At 43.9% G+C, this 18,572-nt stretch overlaps 1 protein-coding gene across 1 annotated transcript; it reads left to right on the forward strand.

Moving 5' to 3' along the window:
* Positions 1-3,370: 3,370 nt before the first annotated feature.
* On the forward strand, positions 3,371-6,110 carry LOC129395748 (testis-specific Y-encoded protein 3-like). The gene is made up of 6 exons (XM_055107176.2): positions 3,371-3,847; positions 4,455-4,532; positions 4,661-4,772; positions 4,874-5,019; positions 5,126-5,207; positions 5,901-6,110. Exons 1-6 carry the CDS (start codon positions 3,494-3,496, stop codon positions 5,921-5,923), a joined length of 795 nt encoding a protein of 264 aa, XP_054963151.1. The 5' UTR covers positions 3,371-3,493; the 3' UTR covers positions 5,924-6,110.
* Positions 6,111-18,572: the final 12,462 nt, after the last annotated feature.

The raw sequence follows: 18,572 nt of genomic DNA on the forward strand, positions 1-18,572 counted from the left end.
TGTGATCTCTTCTGCTATTTTTATCGTTTCAGATCTGACACTGGAGTTTGGTGATAAATAATCCACTTGTAAAATCCTTTGTGTGGCTATTCACATTTCCCCAACCTAGTTTATAGAAGATACTTGATTTTGCATTGGGCGTTCTTGCTTCTTTGGGTAAAGGCGGTGAGATGCAAATGCAGTGACTTAGTTCTGGGCTCCTGTTGTTTTTCCTGAGCTCTAGTCTCTGCTTTTCTGCCAGTGCTATTGTATTTTGGTACAAAAAGTTTTGTAGTAGTATATCATGAAGTTAGGTAGTGTGGTGGCTCCAGCTTTGTGCTTTTTACTGGATTGCTCTGGGTTTTCAGGATCTTCTGCCATTTCATAGCAAATTTGGGATTCCCAGATTGTTTTTCTAAGAAGATTGTATCATTGATATTTTTACAGGGGTTGTATAGAATCTGAGGATGCCTCAGGTAGTAGTGATGTCAATGCCGTTTAGACAATGTGCGTGTTTGTGTGCACATGCTCAGGGCCAAGAGACACTGGGTGTCCTCACCAATACTGAGGTGGGCCTTAATATCCAGGCAGATTGCCTCTGGAAACACACAGAATGTCCTGTTCTGTTTTGCCGTCTCTTCACATTTCCTCCCCTGTGAGCCCTGTGTGGTCCTCCAGATTCCCTGTGCGGTGGCCTGCCTTTTTTGGGGTGGGGAGTTGGTGGGTGAATGAGGATGGCGGAGGGAAGCAAGCATGTCAGTGGAGCGTGGTGTCATCCAAACGGTACTTAGCAGGCCTGGGAGAGTCATTCTGGGAGGACGCAGACCTAGACAGGCCTCAGGTGGGCATCTGTGTGGAGGGTGAGAGATCCCTGGTTGAGCCCAAACTGAACCCCAGGTAGAAGCAAGCCTCAGGACAGGGAAGTAGCTAGCAAGGGATGATGAGGCAGCTATCCCTTGATCCTGGCTTCCCACCCATTGACCTTAGCTGCTTATGCCTATTAAGCAGATTACGGTTCCCCCATCGTGAAATGTGGGTACCACAGTTCCCTGATGGGCATTTCTCCACCAGCCCATGATGGCCTGAGTTTCCTTACTGCAGTCTCCTCCCTGAGCCTTGGCTTCTCTATGTGTGTCCTACCTCCAGGACCCACAGGCCTCTCAACCCCCAGCCCTGGGCTGCTTCCCTAGCCTCTTCTCTGTTCCCTCTCTGAGGGCCTAACTCCCTTGGGTAGTGCTGCAGAATATAGAGCCACAGGCCCTGGCTGATGATCTGGTGGACTGGGCAAATTGGCCGTGACAGGTCACGTTCTGGTTCAAAGCCAATTCCTCCGATGCCAAGGAATGTCGAAGAAGGTCCTTTGCGATGATGCCCCATAGCTGCCCCACCTCAGCAATCGTGCCATAACCTGGGCCGTCACAGTCAGACAACCAGCTGAAGAAGCTCAGGCAGTGACCTGCGGGAAACTCGGGCTTTCACTTGCATGACCCTGGAACCACTGGACTGCAGTGGAGCCAGTCGCCCTGTATCCTGGAGGGAGACGAGTCAGGAAGGCTCACGCCAGGCCCAGCTTCCGAGGTACTACCCCCTCTACTCCTCATGGAGGATGCCAATGCAATACTCCTTAGTCATCACTTTGTTTCCGAAGTAAATGTTGTGATGAAAGGCAAACTTCTTCCTACCACTTGTATTCAGGGTGGCCGAGTTCCTCCACCTGCCTGTCCAAGAAGGAGAAACAGGGCTGTGAAGGGGCAATTTCATCTAGGTGGGCTGAGGTGGCATTCTAGCCGGGGTGAAGCATGCGTTTCCCCTTCCCAGCTTTCCCGCTGAGACACACCTGAGCCCCAGAAGGACCTCAACCAGACCAGGACCGTAGCACCCTCCCCCAGACCCAGGCTTTCCATCCTGACCTGCAAATCCAACATGCAGCTTTGAAGGACTTTCTCATGGTTTCTGAGCTCCTTGCTCTCACCAGAAAGAATCAGAACTTTTAAAGTGTTCTTTACGCCAACTTACATTTTTCATTTGGACTACCTCATGTTTTGGATGAGGCATGTATTTTTACATTTATTTTCACCCTTATTGTACCTCTATGATAAACTGCTTGCTTACATTCATACCATAATTATGTCTCAGGTTACTTGTCTGTTCCTAAAGATTCACTGAAACAAAGAATTGTATATATGCTTGTATCTTTCAGCAGCCGTATGTCAGATAGCACTGCACATTATTGCAGACATCGCATATACAGGTCCAAAGGTAGATGAAGAAGAAGAAAGCAAGCTTGAAACTCTATACATTCCTAAAAGCATATCAGAAACTCACAAATAACAGTGAAATCAAAGAATGATCCCAGCCAATTCCATTACATACCTAGACTGAAATATGAAACTTCAAAGAAAAGACAGATTAGAACTTTGGGTTTGTAAAAATTGTCCTAAATAGATATAAGTATTGGTAACTTTGTCTCACTAGAAAACGTAAACAAAAATCCATGTTTTTCATGTTTGTAAATATACATAGTTTTATATCCATCAGTTATGACATGCAAGAAGTAATAAAGTGAAAGTACAATAAAATGATATATGGAACTTCCTCAGTCTTAAAATATTCCATGGAGACTGTCAATTTTATGAAAACTATAAAGAATGCTTCATGAAACTACATTGTACAGTGCCATTTACTATTTTACGTACATTTGAAATAATCAACAATTAAAGGGAATACATCAACATTATTTAATACGAATAACGTTATTTTTCTTGAGTAATCCTGTTGAAATTAAGGATTTTAAATAAAACATTAAAAACAAATTATATTGACTGCTTTCAGCTTTGGATGAAATCATACTTGTGTATTTGTAGTAATGGGAAGCATAACTTTCTCCTCACAATTAATCTTTTATAAGGCAGGCGACTTTCCTCCCACGTGCCCGCCCCGATCACTTCCCCCAGGACACCCCTGCCGCCCTAGCCCCAGGAACCAGAGAGTTTTCTCTGGATCTGCAGTATTACTTCCGTACCATCTACCTGGCCTGCCTAACGAAGAGAGACGTTTCCTGTGTTCGTGACACATAGAGATGTTCATGGCTTGCCACCCTGAGGATGTCAGGGCACAGGGCTGCCATGCCCACAATTCCAAAGGCCACGCAGCCCGCGTGTGCCTGGATGCCTAGCTACCCGGCACAAGCTCCAAGGGCTTCTCGGAGGAGGCTTGGGCAGGGAAGGCGGGGGGTGGGGGGCTGGAGATGCAGGCCCGCCAGTGGCTGTGCCGCCCAGGGAGACGCCCACCGCCCTCCCATTGATTGGCCACGACGGGAGGAAGTCGGCCTGGGTGCGGCCCCTCGGCCCTTCGCGCGCAGTCCCTTAGGGGGCGCCTGGAAGCCCGGCGCATGCGCCCTGAGGGCTCGCTGAGCTACCGGGTGCCATAGAGGCTGCGGCAGGGTTCCTGTGGCGTGGGTCGGGCAGCACAGGCCTTGGTGCGTGCGAGTGCCGAGGAGGGCACCGCCTTCAGGATGGAGGCTGTACAGGAGGGGGCGGCCGGGGTGGAGAGTGAGCAGGCGGCTTTGGGGGAGGAGGCGGTGCTGCTGTTGGATGACATAATGGCGGAGGTGGAGGTGGTGGCGGAGGAGGAGGGCCTCGTGGAGCGGCAGGAGGAGGCCCAGCGGGCACAGCCTGGCCCTGGGCCCATGACCCCAGAGTCTGCACTGGAGGAGCTGCTGGCCGTTCAGGTGGAGCTGGAGCCGGTTAATGCCCAAGCCAGGAAGGCCTTTTCTCGGCAGCGGGAAAAGATGGAGCGGAGGCGCAAGCCCCACCTAGACCGCAGAGGCGCCGTCATCCAGAGCGTCCCTGGCTTCTGGGCCAATGTTGTATCCTTCTCAGTGTTTCTTCGGCCTTTCTAGTGGAGAGGTGCTCTCGGGGAAGTGTAAGTGACCGATGGGCAGCTCGGCGTCGATGTGACTCTTTGGGGAACAAAGGGGAGTTGCCACGGACAAATGTGGCTGCGGAAAGCCACAGCAGGCGTGGGTACTATTGTCCTGCAAGCGGCAGAGAAACCCTTGGTGATGCCGAGCAGCAGACGTTTGGGGCATCTTTTTGAAGAGCAGAAGCGAGTTCAGACCAGAAGAGGTTTTTCGGTGAAGCAAGCTATTTTTAAGGGAGTGTGATTGCTGCCCCTTGCTAGTCCGATCTGGGACTGGGCGTCTTCGGCTCTAAGCAGATTCTGCCACTCCTCAGACACCAGCAAGTCTCTGCAAATCGCGCCTCCCCATGTCAGTGCAGTCAGCCTCAGAATCATACACCCTCTGTGAACACAGGAGGCCTTAGTTTACGGGGAGGGGGAGGTGAAAGGAGATCATACATGGAAGCAGATCTGAGAAATCCCCTACCCCAGCCTCTGGGTGCTCTTAGGCCTTCTTCCCTGTTGCTCGTCGCTTTCCCTTCCATCGTGTATAAAGTCTCTTTGACCTAAATCAGATTGCAAACCACCCCCAGATGTCAGCCCTGATCACTGACGAAGATGAAGACATGCTGAGCTACATGGTCAGCCTGGAGGTGAGGCCAGGAAGACTGAGGCGAGAGGGTTTAGCGGGGGAGGGTAAGGGAAATAATTCATTCCTGTAAGCAAGAGTGAGCACCTCACCCGAAAACGTATTTAAGCTTTCTCCACCTTGTCCTGACAGGTGGAAGAAGAGAAGCATCCTGTTCATCTCTGCAAGATCATGTTGTTCTTTCGGAGTAACCCCTACTTCCAGAATGAAGTGATTACCAAGGAATATCTGGTGAACATCACAGGTGACAGGTGGCTCCCAGGATGGGTAGTGGAAGGAAGATGGCGGGTGGATCATTGCCGACGTGATCCAGCCCCCTTCCCACAAAAACTCCTGTCTCTGTAGAATACAGGGCTTCTCGTTCCACTCCAATTGAGTGGTATCCGTATTATGAAGTGGAGGCCTATCGCCGCAGACACCACAGCAGCAGCCTTAACTTCTTCAACTGGTTCTCTGACCACAACTTCGCAGGATCTAACAAGATTGCTGAGGTGAGTCCTCACTGGGAAACATGAGAAATGACCCCGTGTGTTCCCAGCTGCTTGGGTCACCTTTCTGAGCCCTGATGAGGCCTTTCCCGATTGAGTCCCCTGACAGATCCTATGTAAGGACCTGTGGCGCAATCCCCTGCAATACTACAAGAGGATGAAGCCACCTGAAGAGGGAACAGAGACGTCAGGTGAGCCGTTAGTTGGGACTGGAGCTGTTTGATGCCTAGTATAAGGGGGTTGATGCACCTGCCTATTCAGGGAGCCTGGGTGCTCATTTCAGAAATGTAGAAATTGAGGCTCCTTTGGTACATGTAGAAATTCCTTGAGAGGAAGACAGAGAGTGACAGAATCCAGGACGTTCATGGCATTGGGCTGAAAAGGCACATTAGAGACTTCACGCAAAGCAGGTGATAGCTGTGGAGTCTTAAGCCCAGTGAAGAATCGTCCATTTCCAGAATCAATGAGGAGTAAAGCTGAAAATCATTCAGTTCAGTCTGTGGCACTTGATTCCATGGCTGTGAACCCCTCCGGCAGTCATCCTACCAACCCCATAAGATTGGGCTCCCTGAATGTGCGTCCTGATCATCCTTGCCCCAAACCACAAAGGACTGTTTAGATTGATGGATTTCCTTAAGCTGTTGCCCCATCAGACTTCTGTGTGCTTTTAGGGTACAGTGCATCTTGTTAGCTGACTCCCCTCACAGACAATACTGGGAATGGGGCAGGGATTGCGCAGAACAGTTTGTAACACGTGGTAGGAGGAAGTTTAAGGGATCACAAATGGGGAAGGGATATCCTTTTCTCAGCGGGCCCCACAATTGAAACATTTCCAAGTATGGCTCAGAGAAAATGCGTTTTAACGTGAGTTTGTGTTTCTCTAGGGGACTCCCAGTTGTTGAGTTGAATATGATGGAGCATCAGATTTTACCTAATACAGCAGAACTCCTAAAAAGTTACAACAGTATGCAGGACGGCAGTACTCAGCATGGTCTTATGCACAGGAACTAAAGGAAAAAGAGGTCGAGTCACCAGAAATCAGGAAGAGGGGGTAAATTTGGATTGTATGGAATGAAAAATAAACATTCTCAAGGATGTGTGACTCTGTGTCTGTGTGTGTGTGTGAGTGTGTCTTTGTGTTTGTGTGTGTGTGTATGTTTATCCACTTTATTCGGGTGTGCTAATGAATTGATCCATCCACGTGCTTTATTCTCTTCATGGAAATTACCAGTCTGCGTTGGAGCTGGGCCTCTAAAGTTGTAGAGTGAATGGGTGTGGGATGTGTTGGGATTCTTCCTACAGGACAGAGTGGGGGAGGTAAAAGCAAAAGACAGCTTAGTTGGAGGCTGACTTCATCCTATGGAAGCAGAGATAGTTCAAGGAATGGGGTTACTGGGTTTCCAGGTCCCAGTTTGCTGGGACCTCCAAAATCCTTCATTTTGAGTATCATCATACACAATAGATAAGCACAGGATGATGGAAATCTTAAAGTTGGCTTTCGTGTTGAATCCACATGTTCTTTTAAAGGTGAATGCATAATCCTTTTCTGGGACAATCAGCCTCTCAGGACTTCTGAAACATCAACGTGAGAAGAAATGGGCATGTAAGGTGTATGGAGGGACTGTGGGAAAGGTGACAGAGGCATGTGGGAAGGCATTCAGGATACACTTTTGGCATAGATGACTACGGGAAAAGACAAACTTACAGAAGTGAGGGGAAAGGGCGTGGATTAGTGGAATGTAAGATTGTTGGAGAATCCATCCAGGGACTCTCTTGTCACTTGATGACCCTGGATATGGACACTCTTGTGGATGTTTACATCTTTAGTTGGGTTAAGCTTTTCTCCAAGATTCTATGTTAGGTGAGGAGCCCATAACGTATGTAGCTAACAACACTACGATTGCATTTTGTGCTCTTGCAAAGTCTAGTGAGTCTCTATATTCTCCCTCGTGATTGGCACTGCAGATTGTTTCTGGAGCCCAGGGCCCTTTAATTTTCTGTGGCCTCTTCAGCATACTTTGCCTAAGGTTTAGAATGTAAAGCGAATATAGTTGTAGAGTATGTGTTGCAAGCCTCACACAGGAGGACAAAACATACAGCTTTCATTCGCGAGTGGGAGGCTGCTTCCCAGGAACACCTGTGTCTATGCACAAGACAAGGGGTTGCCTCTGTCAAGGATGGGGCAGGAGGATTTCAGTGTCGGAGGCAGAACTTTCTTTCCTGTTCCCAGATGAAAGAGTTCCAACATGAGCATCCATGTTGACCACACGCTAATAGAGTGCTAACATTCCTGTCCCGTATAGACTCTGGTCAGCACAGCTTCTGTGAGAAGAGCTATGTTGTTTCAGGGAAGAGGGTTTGACAGTCAAAGTTCCTGAATCTGTTGTGGGGCCTTCAGTATGCTTTCTACCCCTTCTGCTCGGTATCAAAGCAGTTGAGCTTTGAAAATCTATCGCCCGGTTTTGTCCCTGCTCCTATGCAGACAGCTGAAGCTGTGGAGCGGGAGTCTTGTCCTCCCTGACTACCGTCCCCCTGACCCACAAACACAGGAGAAACACGTTTTCTAAGCAAATTATTCTGAAAACAGTCGGAACTCTTTGGCCCCCTCAAGCTGCCCTCTATCCTACTGTGTGCATGTCAAAGACACTGTGGTCCAGTACGGTATCCGTATAGTGGCAATGGGGCAACAGATTGGTGTGTGCACTCTGCGCAACTCAGATTAGGAAACGTCTGGGGACTTGCCTATAACGAGGTCGTCTTAAAATGCGTTTCCCCAAATTTAATGCATAGGAAAATGTTGAGGAAAGGGTCTTGCAATGATTTTTCTAGGAGGTAAATAGATAAGAAAATGACCGTAAATGGATGCCAGGACTAGTTTTGGAGCTAGCCTGTTTTAAAGTGGTGGTAGGGGAGGAGCTTTTTCCAAGGCAGGCAGCAAACCAGGAACTGTCTACAATGGATGGGCGTGCCATGGGTTGGTGGCTCAGCCATATTGCCACCCCACCGAGTGAATGCAGCAGACTGGGCTTCTTCCTTGAATCCTACGTGCAATTCAGTCTAGTGATTTCACATGAGATCCCTTCTTCTGGTATTATCACAGATCGTGCTGAATTATAAAGGCTGTGTAACACTTCTTCCACTGAATATCCGTGCACGTGGGCCACAGATGCTAAGGGCACTGACAAATTTGCATTGTGCCTCAGTAACTCGGAAGCACATCTGTGATTTGTACCGACAGGGACTTGGTGTCTTTTCATGTTTAAACTACCACGTGTGTGTTTGTGGTTGTGTATGTTTATTTCTCTGTGCGAGTTTGTATATTTTCTCTGACTCCACCTAGGTCTCCGTGGTTCCGATATTTTTCCACACTCCCTGCGGCAATTTGCACATGCCTATCTCTACAACCATTGTAGACTTTGTATCTGTGTCTTTGAACATCTATCAGTCTCTCTCCCTTCCTTTTTTCCTTTCCTTCCTCTACACCCCTCCTTTCATCCTTCCCTTACTTCCCCAACACACGCTCTCCATCTGTATCGTCTGTCTTTCTATTCTCTATCTGGGTTTACTTTCTAATTCTGAATTCAAGGGCATTGAATTGAAAAGAAGCACTCTTTGTACTTTTATGTCTTTTAACTCATTTGGGGAATTTGGCGTGTTATTATTTACAGTGTTCTCTCTGCCCTTTCTCATTGTTCTCCCCAGCTGGGGCTGTTATTATGTGAAAGCTGGTTTCCTTCATCAGATCGCATAGGCTCTGATGATGTTTCGTTTATTTTGATTCTCCTCACACTACATAGTTTTAATTTACCTAATGTGACTGTTTTTTGTTTGTTTTCCGAGAATGGGTCTTACTCTGTCTTCTAGGTTGGACAGCAGCCCCACGATCTCAGCCCACTGCAGCCCAGGCACCACACACCCATGTGATCCTCTCAACTCAGACTCTCACACACCTGGCAGTACAGATGCATGCCACCCCTCCAAGCTATGTATCAATTAACTAAATACTTACTTTTTGAATGTGGGTCCATGTTGCCCCAGGCTCATCTGGAACTCCTGAGTGCAGGCAATCCTCCCACCTCAGCTTACCAAAGTGCTGGGATGACAGGTGTAACCCATGGACCTGCCATGGCTTTGTGTTTTTTACTTTTTTCTTCCTCCTCCTCACGTCTTGTTTTGAAACATGCACTGAAGGTTTCAATTCATGGACTATAGTCTCTGTGCCTGGAATTTCTATCTTTCAACTCATCATCAGCATTCATAGGGATTTTCATATATATATACACATATATAAAAATACATATATACGCACATATATACGTATATACATGTATATACGTATATATGCACATTTATATACGTATATACATGTATATATTATATATATACATGTACACAAATGTATTTATTTCTCAAGTTACCAAAAGGCTTGCATTCTTTCCTGTGTCATGAAAAAGACTTTGCTAGAAAAGAAAAGCACTGCTTTATAATACAATATTTTATTTGCATTTATTTTGTTAAGGCATTTTAAAAATTGTAGGTTTAATTAAAAAATGTCATATGAAATGATACATATTTACCACTTAAGGCGTGATGTTCAACAGGTCATATACATTCTGCATTGGATACATCCAGCCAATCAACATATGTGTGTCCTCACATAGTTGTCATTTTTGTGGTGAACAAACATGGCATGCACTGTATTCAAATATTTTTAGAGAAAGAATATGTTACCACTAGTTATAGTGAGCATGCTGAAGAAAATATTTTTAACCTATTCCTCCTTTATAACTAGAAGTATGAGTTCTTCATCCAGCATCTCGTCAGTGCACCCTCTTCACCGCAGTCTTTGGAGTCTTACTTCTCTGAAGTCCGCTTTTTTGATTTCATATAAGAATGAGATCACGTGCTATTTTCCTTTCTGATACCTGGCTTATGTCACTTAACAGAATGGCATGCACACATTCAACAGATTCCCATATTCAACATATTTCCATTGCGCATACGTGTTTTTGCTGCATTTTTTAATCCATTTATCAATGGAGGGACACTCAGATTGCTTCCGTATTTTGGCTACAGCAAAAACGTAATGAGTGCAGCAATAATTGCATGGGTGCACGCACCACTTCAACATACTGATCTGTGTACTAGTGGGCGTGCCCGGGTATTCTGATTTGCTGGATCATATAGTGGGTGGTTCTACTTGTAGATTTCTGAAGACTGTTTATACTTAAATAAGAGCCATAAAGCTTCTTTAATGCCAGCACTAATTTACATTCTCCCCAAAAGTGAGCAGGGAATTCGTTTTCTCTGCATCCTCACCAGAGATTAGGGTTTTCTTTTCTTTCTTTTTTGTTTGACTTTCGGATAATATGCATTCTGACTGAAGTGAGAAGAAATCTCATTGTGTTTTTGATTTGCATTTTCGTGATGGATTGGGGATACTGAGGACCTTTTAGTGTGTCTTCTGGGCAACTGTATGTCTCAGTTTCACAAATGAGTCTTCGCAGCCTTCGCCCATTTGTTTTCATGCTATTGAGTTGTTGGGAGTTCCTTCTGTACTGTGACTATTCAATCATTGCTCCCATCCTGTAGGATGTCCCTTCTGTATGTTGAGTTTTCTATGGTGTGGTGAAGCACTTTAGTTTGCTATGATTCCATTCTCTGTTTTTGATGGTGTTTACTGTGTTCTGGCAGTCACTTTGAGACCATCATTGCACACACGGACGCCATGGAGCTTCTTCCTTGTGATCTCTTCTGCTATTTTTATCGTTTCAGATCTGATACTGGAGTTTGGTGATAAATAATCCACTTGTAAAATCCTTTGTGTGGCTATTCACATTTCCCCAACCTAGTTTATAGAAGATACTTGATTTTGCATTGGGCGTTCTTGCTTCTTTGGGTAAAGGCGGTGAGATGCAAATGCAGTGACTTAGTTCTGGGCTCCTGTTGTTTTTCCTGAGCTCTAGTCTCTGCTTTTCTGCCAGTGCTATTGTATTTTGGTACAAAAAGTTTTGTAGTAGTATATCATGAAGTTAGGTAGTGTGGTGGCTCCAGCTTTGTGCTTTTTACTGGATTGCTCTGGGTTTTCAGGATCTTCTGCCATTTCATAGCAAATTTGGGATTCCCAGATTGTTTTTCTAAGAAGATTGTGTCATTGATATTTTTACAGGGGTTGTATAGAATCTGAGATGCCTCAGGTAGTAGTGATGTCAATGCCGTTTAGACAATGTGCGTGTTTGTGTGCACATGCTCAGGGCCAAGAGACACTGGGTGTCCTCACCAATACTGAGGTGGGCCTTAATATCCAGGCAGATTGCCTTCTGGAAACACACAGAATGTCCTGTTCTGTTTTGCCGTCTCTTCACATTTCCTCCCCTGTGAGCCCTGTGTGGTCCTCCAGATTCCCTGTGCGGTGGCCTGCCTTTTTTGGGGTGGGGAGTTGGTGGGTGAATGAGGATGGCGGAGGGAAGCAAGCATGTCAGTGGAGCGTGGTGTCATCCAAACGGTACTTAGCAGGCCTGGGAGAGTCATTCTGGGAGGACGCAGACCTAGACAGGCCTCAGGTGGGCATCTGTGTGGAGGGTGAGAGATCCCTGGTTGAGCCCAAACTGAACCCCAGGTAGAAGCAAGCCTCAGGACAGGGAAGTAGCTAGCAAGGGATGATGAGGCAGCTATCCCTTGATCCTGGCTTCCCACCCATTGACCTTAGCTGCTTATGCCTATTAAGCAGATTACGGTTCCCCCATCGTGAAATGTGGGTACCACAGTTCCCTGATGGGCATTTCTCCACCAGCCCATGATGGCCTGAGTTTCCTTACTGCAGTCTCCTCCCTGAGCCTTGGCTTCTCTATGTGTGTCCTACCTCCAGGACCCACAGGCCTCTCAACCCCCAGCCCTGGGCTGCTTCCCTAGCCTCTTCTCTGTTCCCTCTCTGAGGGCCTAACTCCCTTGGGTAGTGCTGCAGAATATAGAGCCACAGGCCCTGGCTGATGATCTGGTGGACTGGGCAAATTGGCCGTGACAGGTCAGGTTCTGGTTCAAAGCCAATTCCTCCGATGCCAAGGAATGTCGAAGAAGGTCCTTTGCGATGATGCCCCATAGCTGCCCCACCTCAGCAATCGTGCCATAACCTGGGCCGTCACAGTCAGACAACCAGCTGAAGAAGCTCAGGCAGTGACCTGCGGGAAACTCGGGCTTTCACTTGCATGACCCTGGAACCACTGGACTGCAGTGGAGCCAGTCGCCCTGTATCCTGGAGGGAGACGAGTCAGGAAGGCTCACGCCAGGCCCAGCTTCCGAGGTACTACCCCCTCTACTCCTCATGGAGGATGCCAATGCAATACTCCTTAGTCATCACTTTGTTTCCGAAGTAAATGTTGTGATGAAAGGCAAACTTCTTCCTACCACTTGTATTCAGGGTGGCCGAGTTCCTCCACCTGCCTGTCCAAGAAGGAGAAACAGGGCTGTGAAGGGGCAATTTCATCTAGGTGGGCTGAGGTGGCATTCTAGCCGGGGTGAAGCATGCGTTTCCCCTTCCCAGCTTTCCCGCTGAGACACACCTGAGCCCCAGAAGGACCTCAACCAGACCAGGACCGTAGCACCCTCCCCCAGACCCAGGCTTTCCATCCTGACCTGCAAATCCAACATGCAGCTTTGAAGGACTTTCTCATGGTTTCTGAGCTCCTTGCTCTCACCAGAAAGAATCAGAACTTTTAAAGTGTTCTTTACGCCAACTTACATTTTTCATTTGGACTACCTCATGTTTTGGATGAGGCATGTATTTTTACATTTATTTTCACCCTTATTGTACCTCTATGATAAACTGCTTGCTTACATTCATACCATAATTATGTCTCAGGTTACTTGTCTGTTCCTAAAGATTCACTGAAACAAAGAATTGTATATATGCTTGTATCTTTCAGCAGCCGTATGTCAGATAGCACTGCACATTACTGCAGACATCGCATATACAGGTCCAAAGGTAGATGAAGAAGAAGAAAGCAAGCTTGAAACTCTATACATTCCTAAAAGCATATCAGAAACTCACAAATAACAGTGAAATCAAAGAATGATCCCAGCCAATTCCATTACATACCTAGACTGAAATATGAAACTTCAAAGAAAAGACAGATTAGAACTTTGGGTTTGTAAAAATTTTCCTATATAGAAAAAATTATTGGTAACTTTGTCTCACTAGAACACATAAACATAAACAAAAATCCATGCTTTGCATATGTGTAAATATACATAGTTTTATTTCCATCAGTTATGACATGCAAGCAAGTAGTAAAGTGAAAGTACAATAAAATGATATATGGAATTTTCTCAGTCTCAAAATATTCCATGGAGACTATCAATTTTATGAAAACCACAAAGAATGCTTCATGAAACTACATTATACAGTGCCATTTAGTATTTTACTTACATTTTAAATAATCAACAATTAAAGGGAATACATCAACATTATTTATTACGAATACCGTTAATTTCCTTTAGTAATCCTATTGAAATTAAGTATTTTAAATAAAACATTAAAAACAAATGATATTGACTGATTTCAGCTTTGGATGAAATCATTCTTGTGTATTTGTACTAATGGGAAGTATAACTTTCTCCTCACAATTAATCTTTTATAACATCGGTGTTACTGTTTTCTCTGACACCACCATTGTGAGATCGCACAGGTTTACTGCATGCATGCTTTACATGCCTCCAGAGAGTAGGCTTCAAATATATGAAAAATTATATTTATGAAAAAATTCTAGGAAAGGGAATGGTGAAATGGGAGAGAATTTCTATCTTGTTAACTGTTGGTCACTGGATTTGTATATACTTGGATATAGACACATATTGGCACACTGTGAGTCTGCCCATGTACATATACACTTATATGAGAAACCCATAATATATGGGTTGTGTAATCTTTTAATTAATCCACAATTGTATATGTGTGAAATTAGATAAGTGGTTACCTTTTCTTTACTCAATTTGATGGAAAGCCAAAACAATCTGTCAACCTTCATTTCAATTAATCCAATACCGTTAACTGCTGGTAGCTTCATTCTCCTTGCTCTCTTACGGCAACCGGAAAGTTAATTCTCGCTCTAATTTTGATTTCAAGCTGCGATCAACAAGAATGTCACCTTGCTGTGGATTGTGACCTCTGACTCCACCTCTGTCTTCCTTTTGCAGTCCTACCTTTGCATAGGTAACAAACTTTGTACATGGTTAAAAGGATAAAAGTTCAGTGAAATGTCAAGCCATGCTGTGGAATGTTCCATAGCTTCTATATCTCTAATTGTCCTTTGATGTTATAGAGGCAAGAAAAATAATTCAATGTTTTTCTTAGTATCTAGTCCACTGCACTCTTTCTTCATAATACTGCAAACAAGGCACTGACATGTCAGCGTGGCTGGACGTCTCAAAATCTCTTCTCATTAATTACCATTATGTTAATCACTGTTGCCCACAACTGGAATTGGACTGTGAAATCCCCTGGTGGGAATTGCTATAATGGCTCAAACTACTGGAATGACTATCTTTTTTTACCTGAAAATATCTGATGAGCATAGACATATGCTATATACAGGAACATATTGTACATTAACAACATACCATCACTGCCACTCAATAATAGGTATCCCAGAACTTTGAGCCAAACTGAGCTCAGGTGCTCCCACAAACCAAGCTTTTCCCTCCACAGATTTCTTATGTCAAAAAGCCACAATTCCAGGCCAGGCTTCGTGGCTCTTGTTGTAATTTCTACATTTTGGGAGGCTGAGGTTGGTGGGTCACTTGAGGTCAGGAGTTCGAGACCAGCATGGGCAACATGGCAAAAACCTGTCTCTACCAAAAATACAAAAATTAGCCAGACCTAGTGGCACTTTCCTGTGGTCCCAGCTACTTGGGAGGCTGAGGTAGGAGAACCGCCTGAATATGGGTGGCAGAGATTGTATAGTAAGCCAAGATCAGACTACTGCATTCCATCCTGGATGTCACAGCGAGATCATGACTGAAAAAAGAAAAAAAATAAAGGCAACTCCACTCATCCACTGGCTTAGGTAAAAAATACTGGAGTTGGCTGGGCTCGGTGGCTCACACCTGTATTCCCAGCACTTTGGATTTTGGGAAGCTGAGTCGGGCGGGTCACCTGAGATCTGTAGTAGGAGAGCAGCCTGGCCAACATGGTGAAGCCTGGCTTCTACTAAAAATACAAAACATTACCTGAGCGTGGTGATGCATGCTTGTCATCCCAGCTACTGCAGAGGCTGAGCCTGGGAGGCGGAGGATGTGTTGAGCTGAGATCCTGCCACTGCACTCCCTCCTGGTCTACAGAGCGAGAGTACCCTGTGACAAACAAAGGTGAAGAGAACAAGAAAAAAAATTAGAAAAATAATACCCACTGCAAAAGTTTGCCACAGAAAAGATTAAACATTTCACCAACTTCTATCTTCTATCATGGAAGCCAAGGTTATTTGGACCAAACCTCCTGTCTTAGTTCATTTCCATGCTGCTGAAGAAGACATACCTGAAACTGGGAATAAAAGGAGGTTTAATTGGACTTCCAGTTCCACATGGCTGTGGAAGCCTCAGAATCATGGTATACGAATAAAGGCACTTCTTACATGGCAATGCCTAGAGAGAATGAGGAAGAACTTAAAGCGGAAACCCCTGAAAAACCCATCAGATCTCGTGAGACTTCTTCACTGTCACAAGAATAGCATGAGAAAGACCAACCCCCGTGATTCAATTACCCCCCCCCCCCGGGTCCCACCCACAACACGAGAGAATTCTGGGAGATAGAATTGAAGCTGAGATTTGAATGGAGACACACCAAACCATGTCACTTCCCAAACAATTAAAAATTCCCAATAGAAGAAGCATTAATTATATCAAAAAGTGGTGGACCAAGAAGGAACTATTAGCCTCATATCTCAAGAAAGACTCTAGTCAAGGCCTAGGGACTACTCATGAAAAGAGTATAATAGCCGACTCTCTCGCAGTGGATCTGGATTCCACCGGACTGTATCTTCACAGTGAGGGTGAAACAGAAGCAAACCCATTCCTATTTCCAAGCTCAAGGAACTTTGGTCAAAGTTCTCTTGGAGCTGAGCAGAACAAGGAGGCAAACAGAAGAAATTTGTGTCCCTGAGAAGTCATGGCCACAGGCTGGCTATCACACAGATTGTCAAGCCTGTTCCATATTGCATGGGTATTACAGAAAATCTCAAAACAGAAATTTGTGTGTGGGTTGTCCCAGAGTAGCAGGATCTGGCAGAAGGAAATTTCCTTCTAACCCTCAAAGAATCCACAGAAATCTTGTTACATATGGGATTTTACCATTTGCTTCATGAATGAGAATGGCCTTAATTTTCATATCTTTTTCTACACTCAGTTTATGTCTTGTTGGCATCAAAGTTCTGCTTGCCTCACACAATGAGTTTAGGATTTTCCCTTTTTTATTCTATAGAATTCTTCATGTATATTGAAATGCTCTGCCTGGGGAAAAAGTCCGAGCCTAGTGTTTTATCTCTAGGAACAATCCTTTATTTCCTTGAACATTTACGAGACTATTCAGATTATATATGTCTTCTTGTATCAATTTTATGAAGCTATATACATAGCTTATATTTATATATGTATAAATGTAAGATACAAATATAAAAATTATATATAAATATGAAAATATATATAGAGAGCTATATATATGTCTATATATATATAGACAGATTATAAATATCTGTCAATTTGATTTCAGTTTTGAAATTTGTAGGTTAAGGTGTTAAGGATATTTCCTTATTAGCTTCTTAATCTATGCTGTATCTATGGTTGTGTACCTTTTAAATTCTTAGTTTTATCAATGTTTTCTGCCTTTTTTTCTAAACTTGACTGACGGTTGCATCATTTATTATATTTCTCCAACAACCAAAGGTTAGCTTTGTATGCTTTACTAATTTTGTCTACATCATTATTCCCACACTTTAGTTTTTCAGAATTGATTCTGTTGTTTCTTTTCTCATTCTTTATTGAAATATCTAGTACATTAATTTTCAAGTTATTAGAGAAATCTTTTTCTGTAAACTCCTATTGTAATATCACTTTTCTTGCTACTCACAAATTTAATCTTTAATATTGGCGGTATCATTAAGTTCTAAGTACATTTCAATTCCTAGTATGATAATCTATGCATTGCTGAGAAATAGTGTTTATAATTTTGTTGTTCTATTTCCACTTAATTTTATTTTTACTTCTGCTAACTCAATTGAAAATTCTTTACTAGTTTTTAAAATCCTTCAACCGAAGAGACAGAGGTTGCAGTGAGCTGAGATCAGGCCACTGCATTCCAGACTGAGTGACAGAGTGGAACGAGATTTCAAAACAAAATAAAACAAAACAAAACAGGCACTGGAAATATAATAAAATACATAAATGTGGGATGTAATATGTAATTGTGATAAAATAAACTGGATTTTTTGTATAAGTTATACATATAAATGTAATGACAAGACATTGATAAGACAACTCATGGTCTTATCTGAATACTTAGTGTCTTCATGTAACATATGTCCCTTAGGATAGTTACAGTCCATTTTCTTTCCAGGAGAGACAGATGAGAATGCAGAAATGTTAAAGTGCAAGTGACAGAAGCTTCCAGCTGTGCCCACCTGTAACCTGACATAGACAGTTCCACTGTTTGCTTCATTAATCACGCCAAAGGCTCTGATGCAAATGTGGTACAGAGTCACATGTTTTTGTATCTACATGATAGAAACTATAACTTCATCTCTATATAAAAGGGTACACAGCATATGCCTCAATGACAAATATAAGTGAATCATTGATCAGTAGGAATCCATTTTAAAAGTCTTTCATAACAGAACAAAATCCCTGAAAACATTTTCTTCTCAATCTCTGAGTTTTCTTACATGGCTTATGAATCTCTAGCCATACTCAAGAGATAGTATGCTGCTCTTCCAACAAATTATTCATTGTATATAATTCCTGGAATCTAATAACAGTACCTTTACACCTCAGGGTTTAAAATGACTCCAACCTTTTTCTGTTTCTCCAATTATAATAACTTTTTTAAGGTTGAATTTTCAGTAATTTTTTGTAGTAATATTTTTGAAGATATTTGACCAGGATGATTTGCTTATATAGCTATCTGACTTCTCCCTTTCTTCTGAATCATATTTTATTACCCACCTATTAGATCTAAGTTTAAGAAGTTGGAATAGGGATTTAAATCTAAGTTCTACATTTGAATTTACAGGAGTCAGCGAGTCCAGGAAGTGCCTTTATGCACAGACCAATATCTGGGAATGGCACTAGGGGACAAATAAGCTTTACCAGTCTCAAAACCCTGGCTACTACAGTGAATCCACCCTTCTGCTGGATCTTATCTACTTCAGCAAAACAAGGCCACCCACTAAACCAGGCCCTTGTACTTTGGGTGGAAACTCCTAAGTCCTCTAGTCTCCTCAAACAGACAGCCAAGCTGCCAATTTCCACAATAATAATTTCTATAGCACTGAGTCTTTGCTAGCCTTGTAACT

Source organism: Pan paniscus, chromosome Y (assembly GCF_029289425.2).
Source record: "Pan paniscus chromosome Y, NHGRI_mPanPan1-v2.0_pri, whole genome shotgun sequence".
Taxonomy (NCBI): Eukaryota; Metazoa; Chordata; class Mammalia; order Primates; family Hominidae; genus Pan; species Pan paniscus.

Coding starts and splice junctions, on each gene's coding strand:
- LOC129395748 (XM_055107176.2), top strand. CDS start 3,494: ATGGAGGCTGTACAGGAGGGGGCGGCCGGGGTGGAGAGTGAGCAGGCG. Junction 3,848..4,454: donor CTGGCTTCTGGGCCAATGTT/GTATCCTTCTCA, acceptor GACCTAAATCAG/ATTGCAAACCACCCCCAGAT. Junction 4,773..4,873: donor ATATCTGGTGAACATCACAG/GTGACAGGTGGC, acceptor CTGTCTCTGTAG/AATACAGGGCTTCTCGTTCC.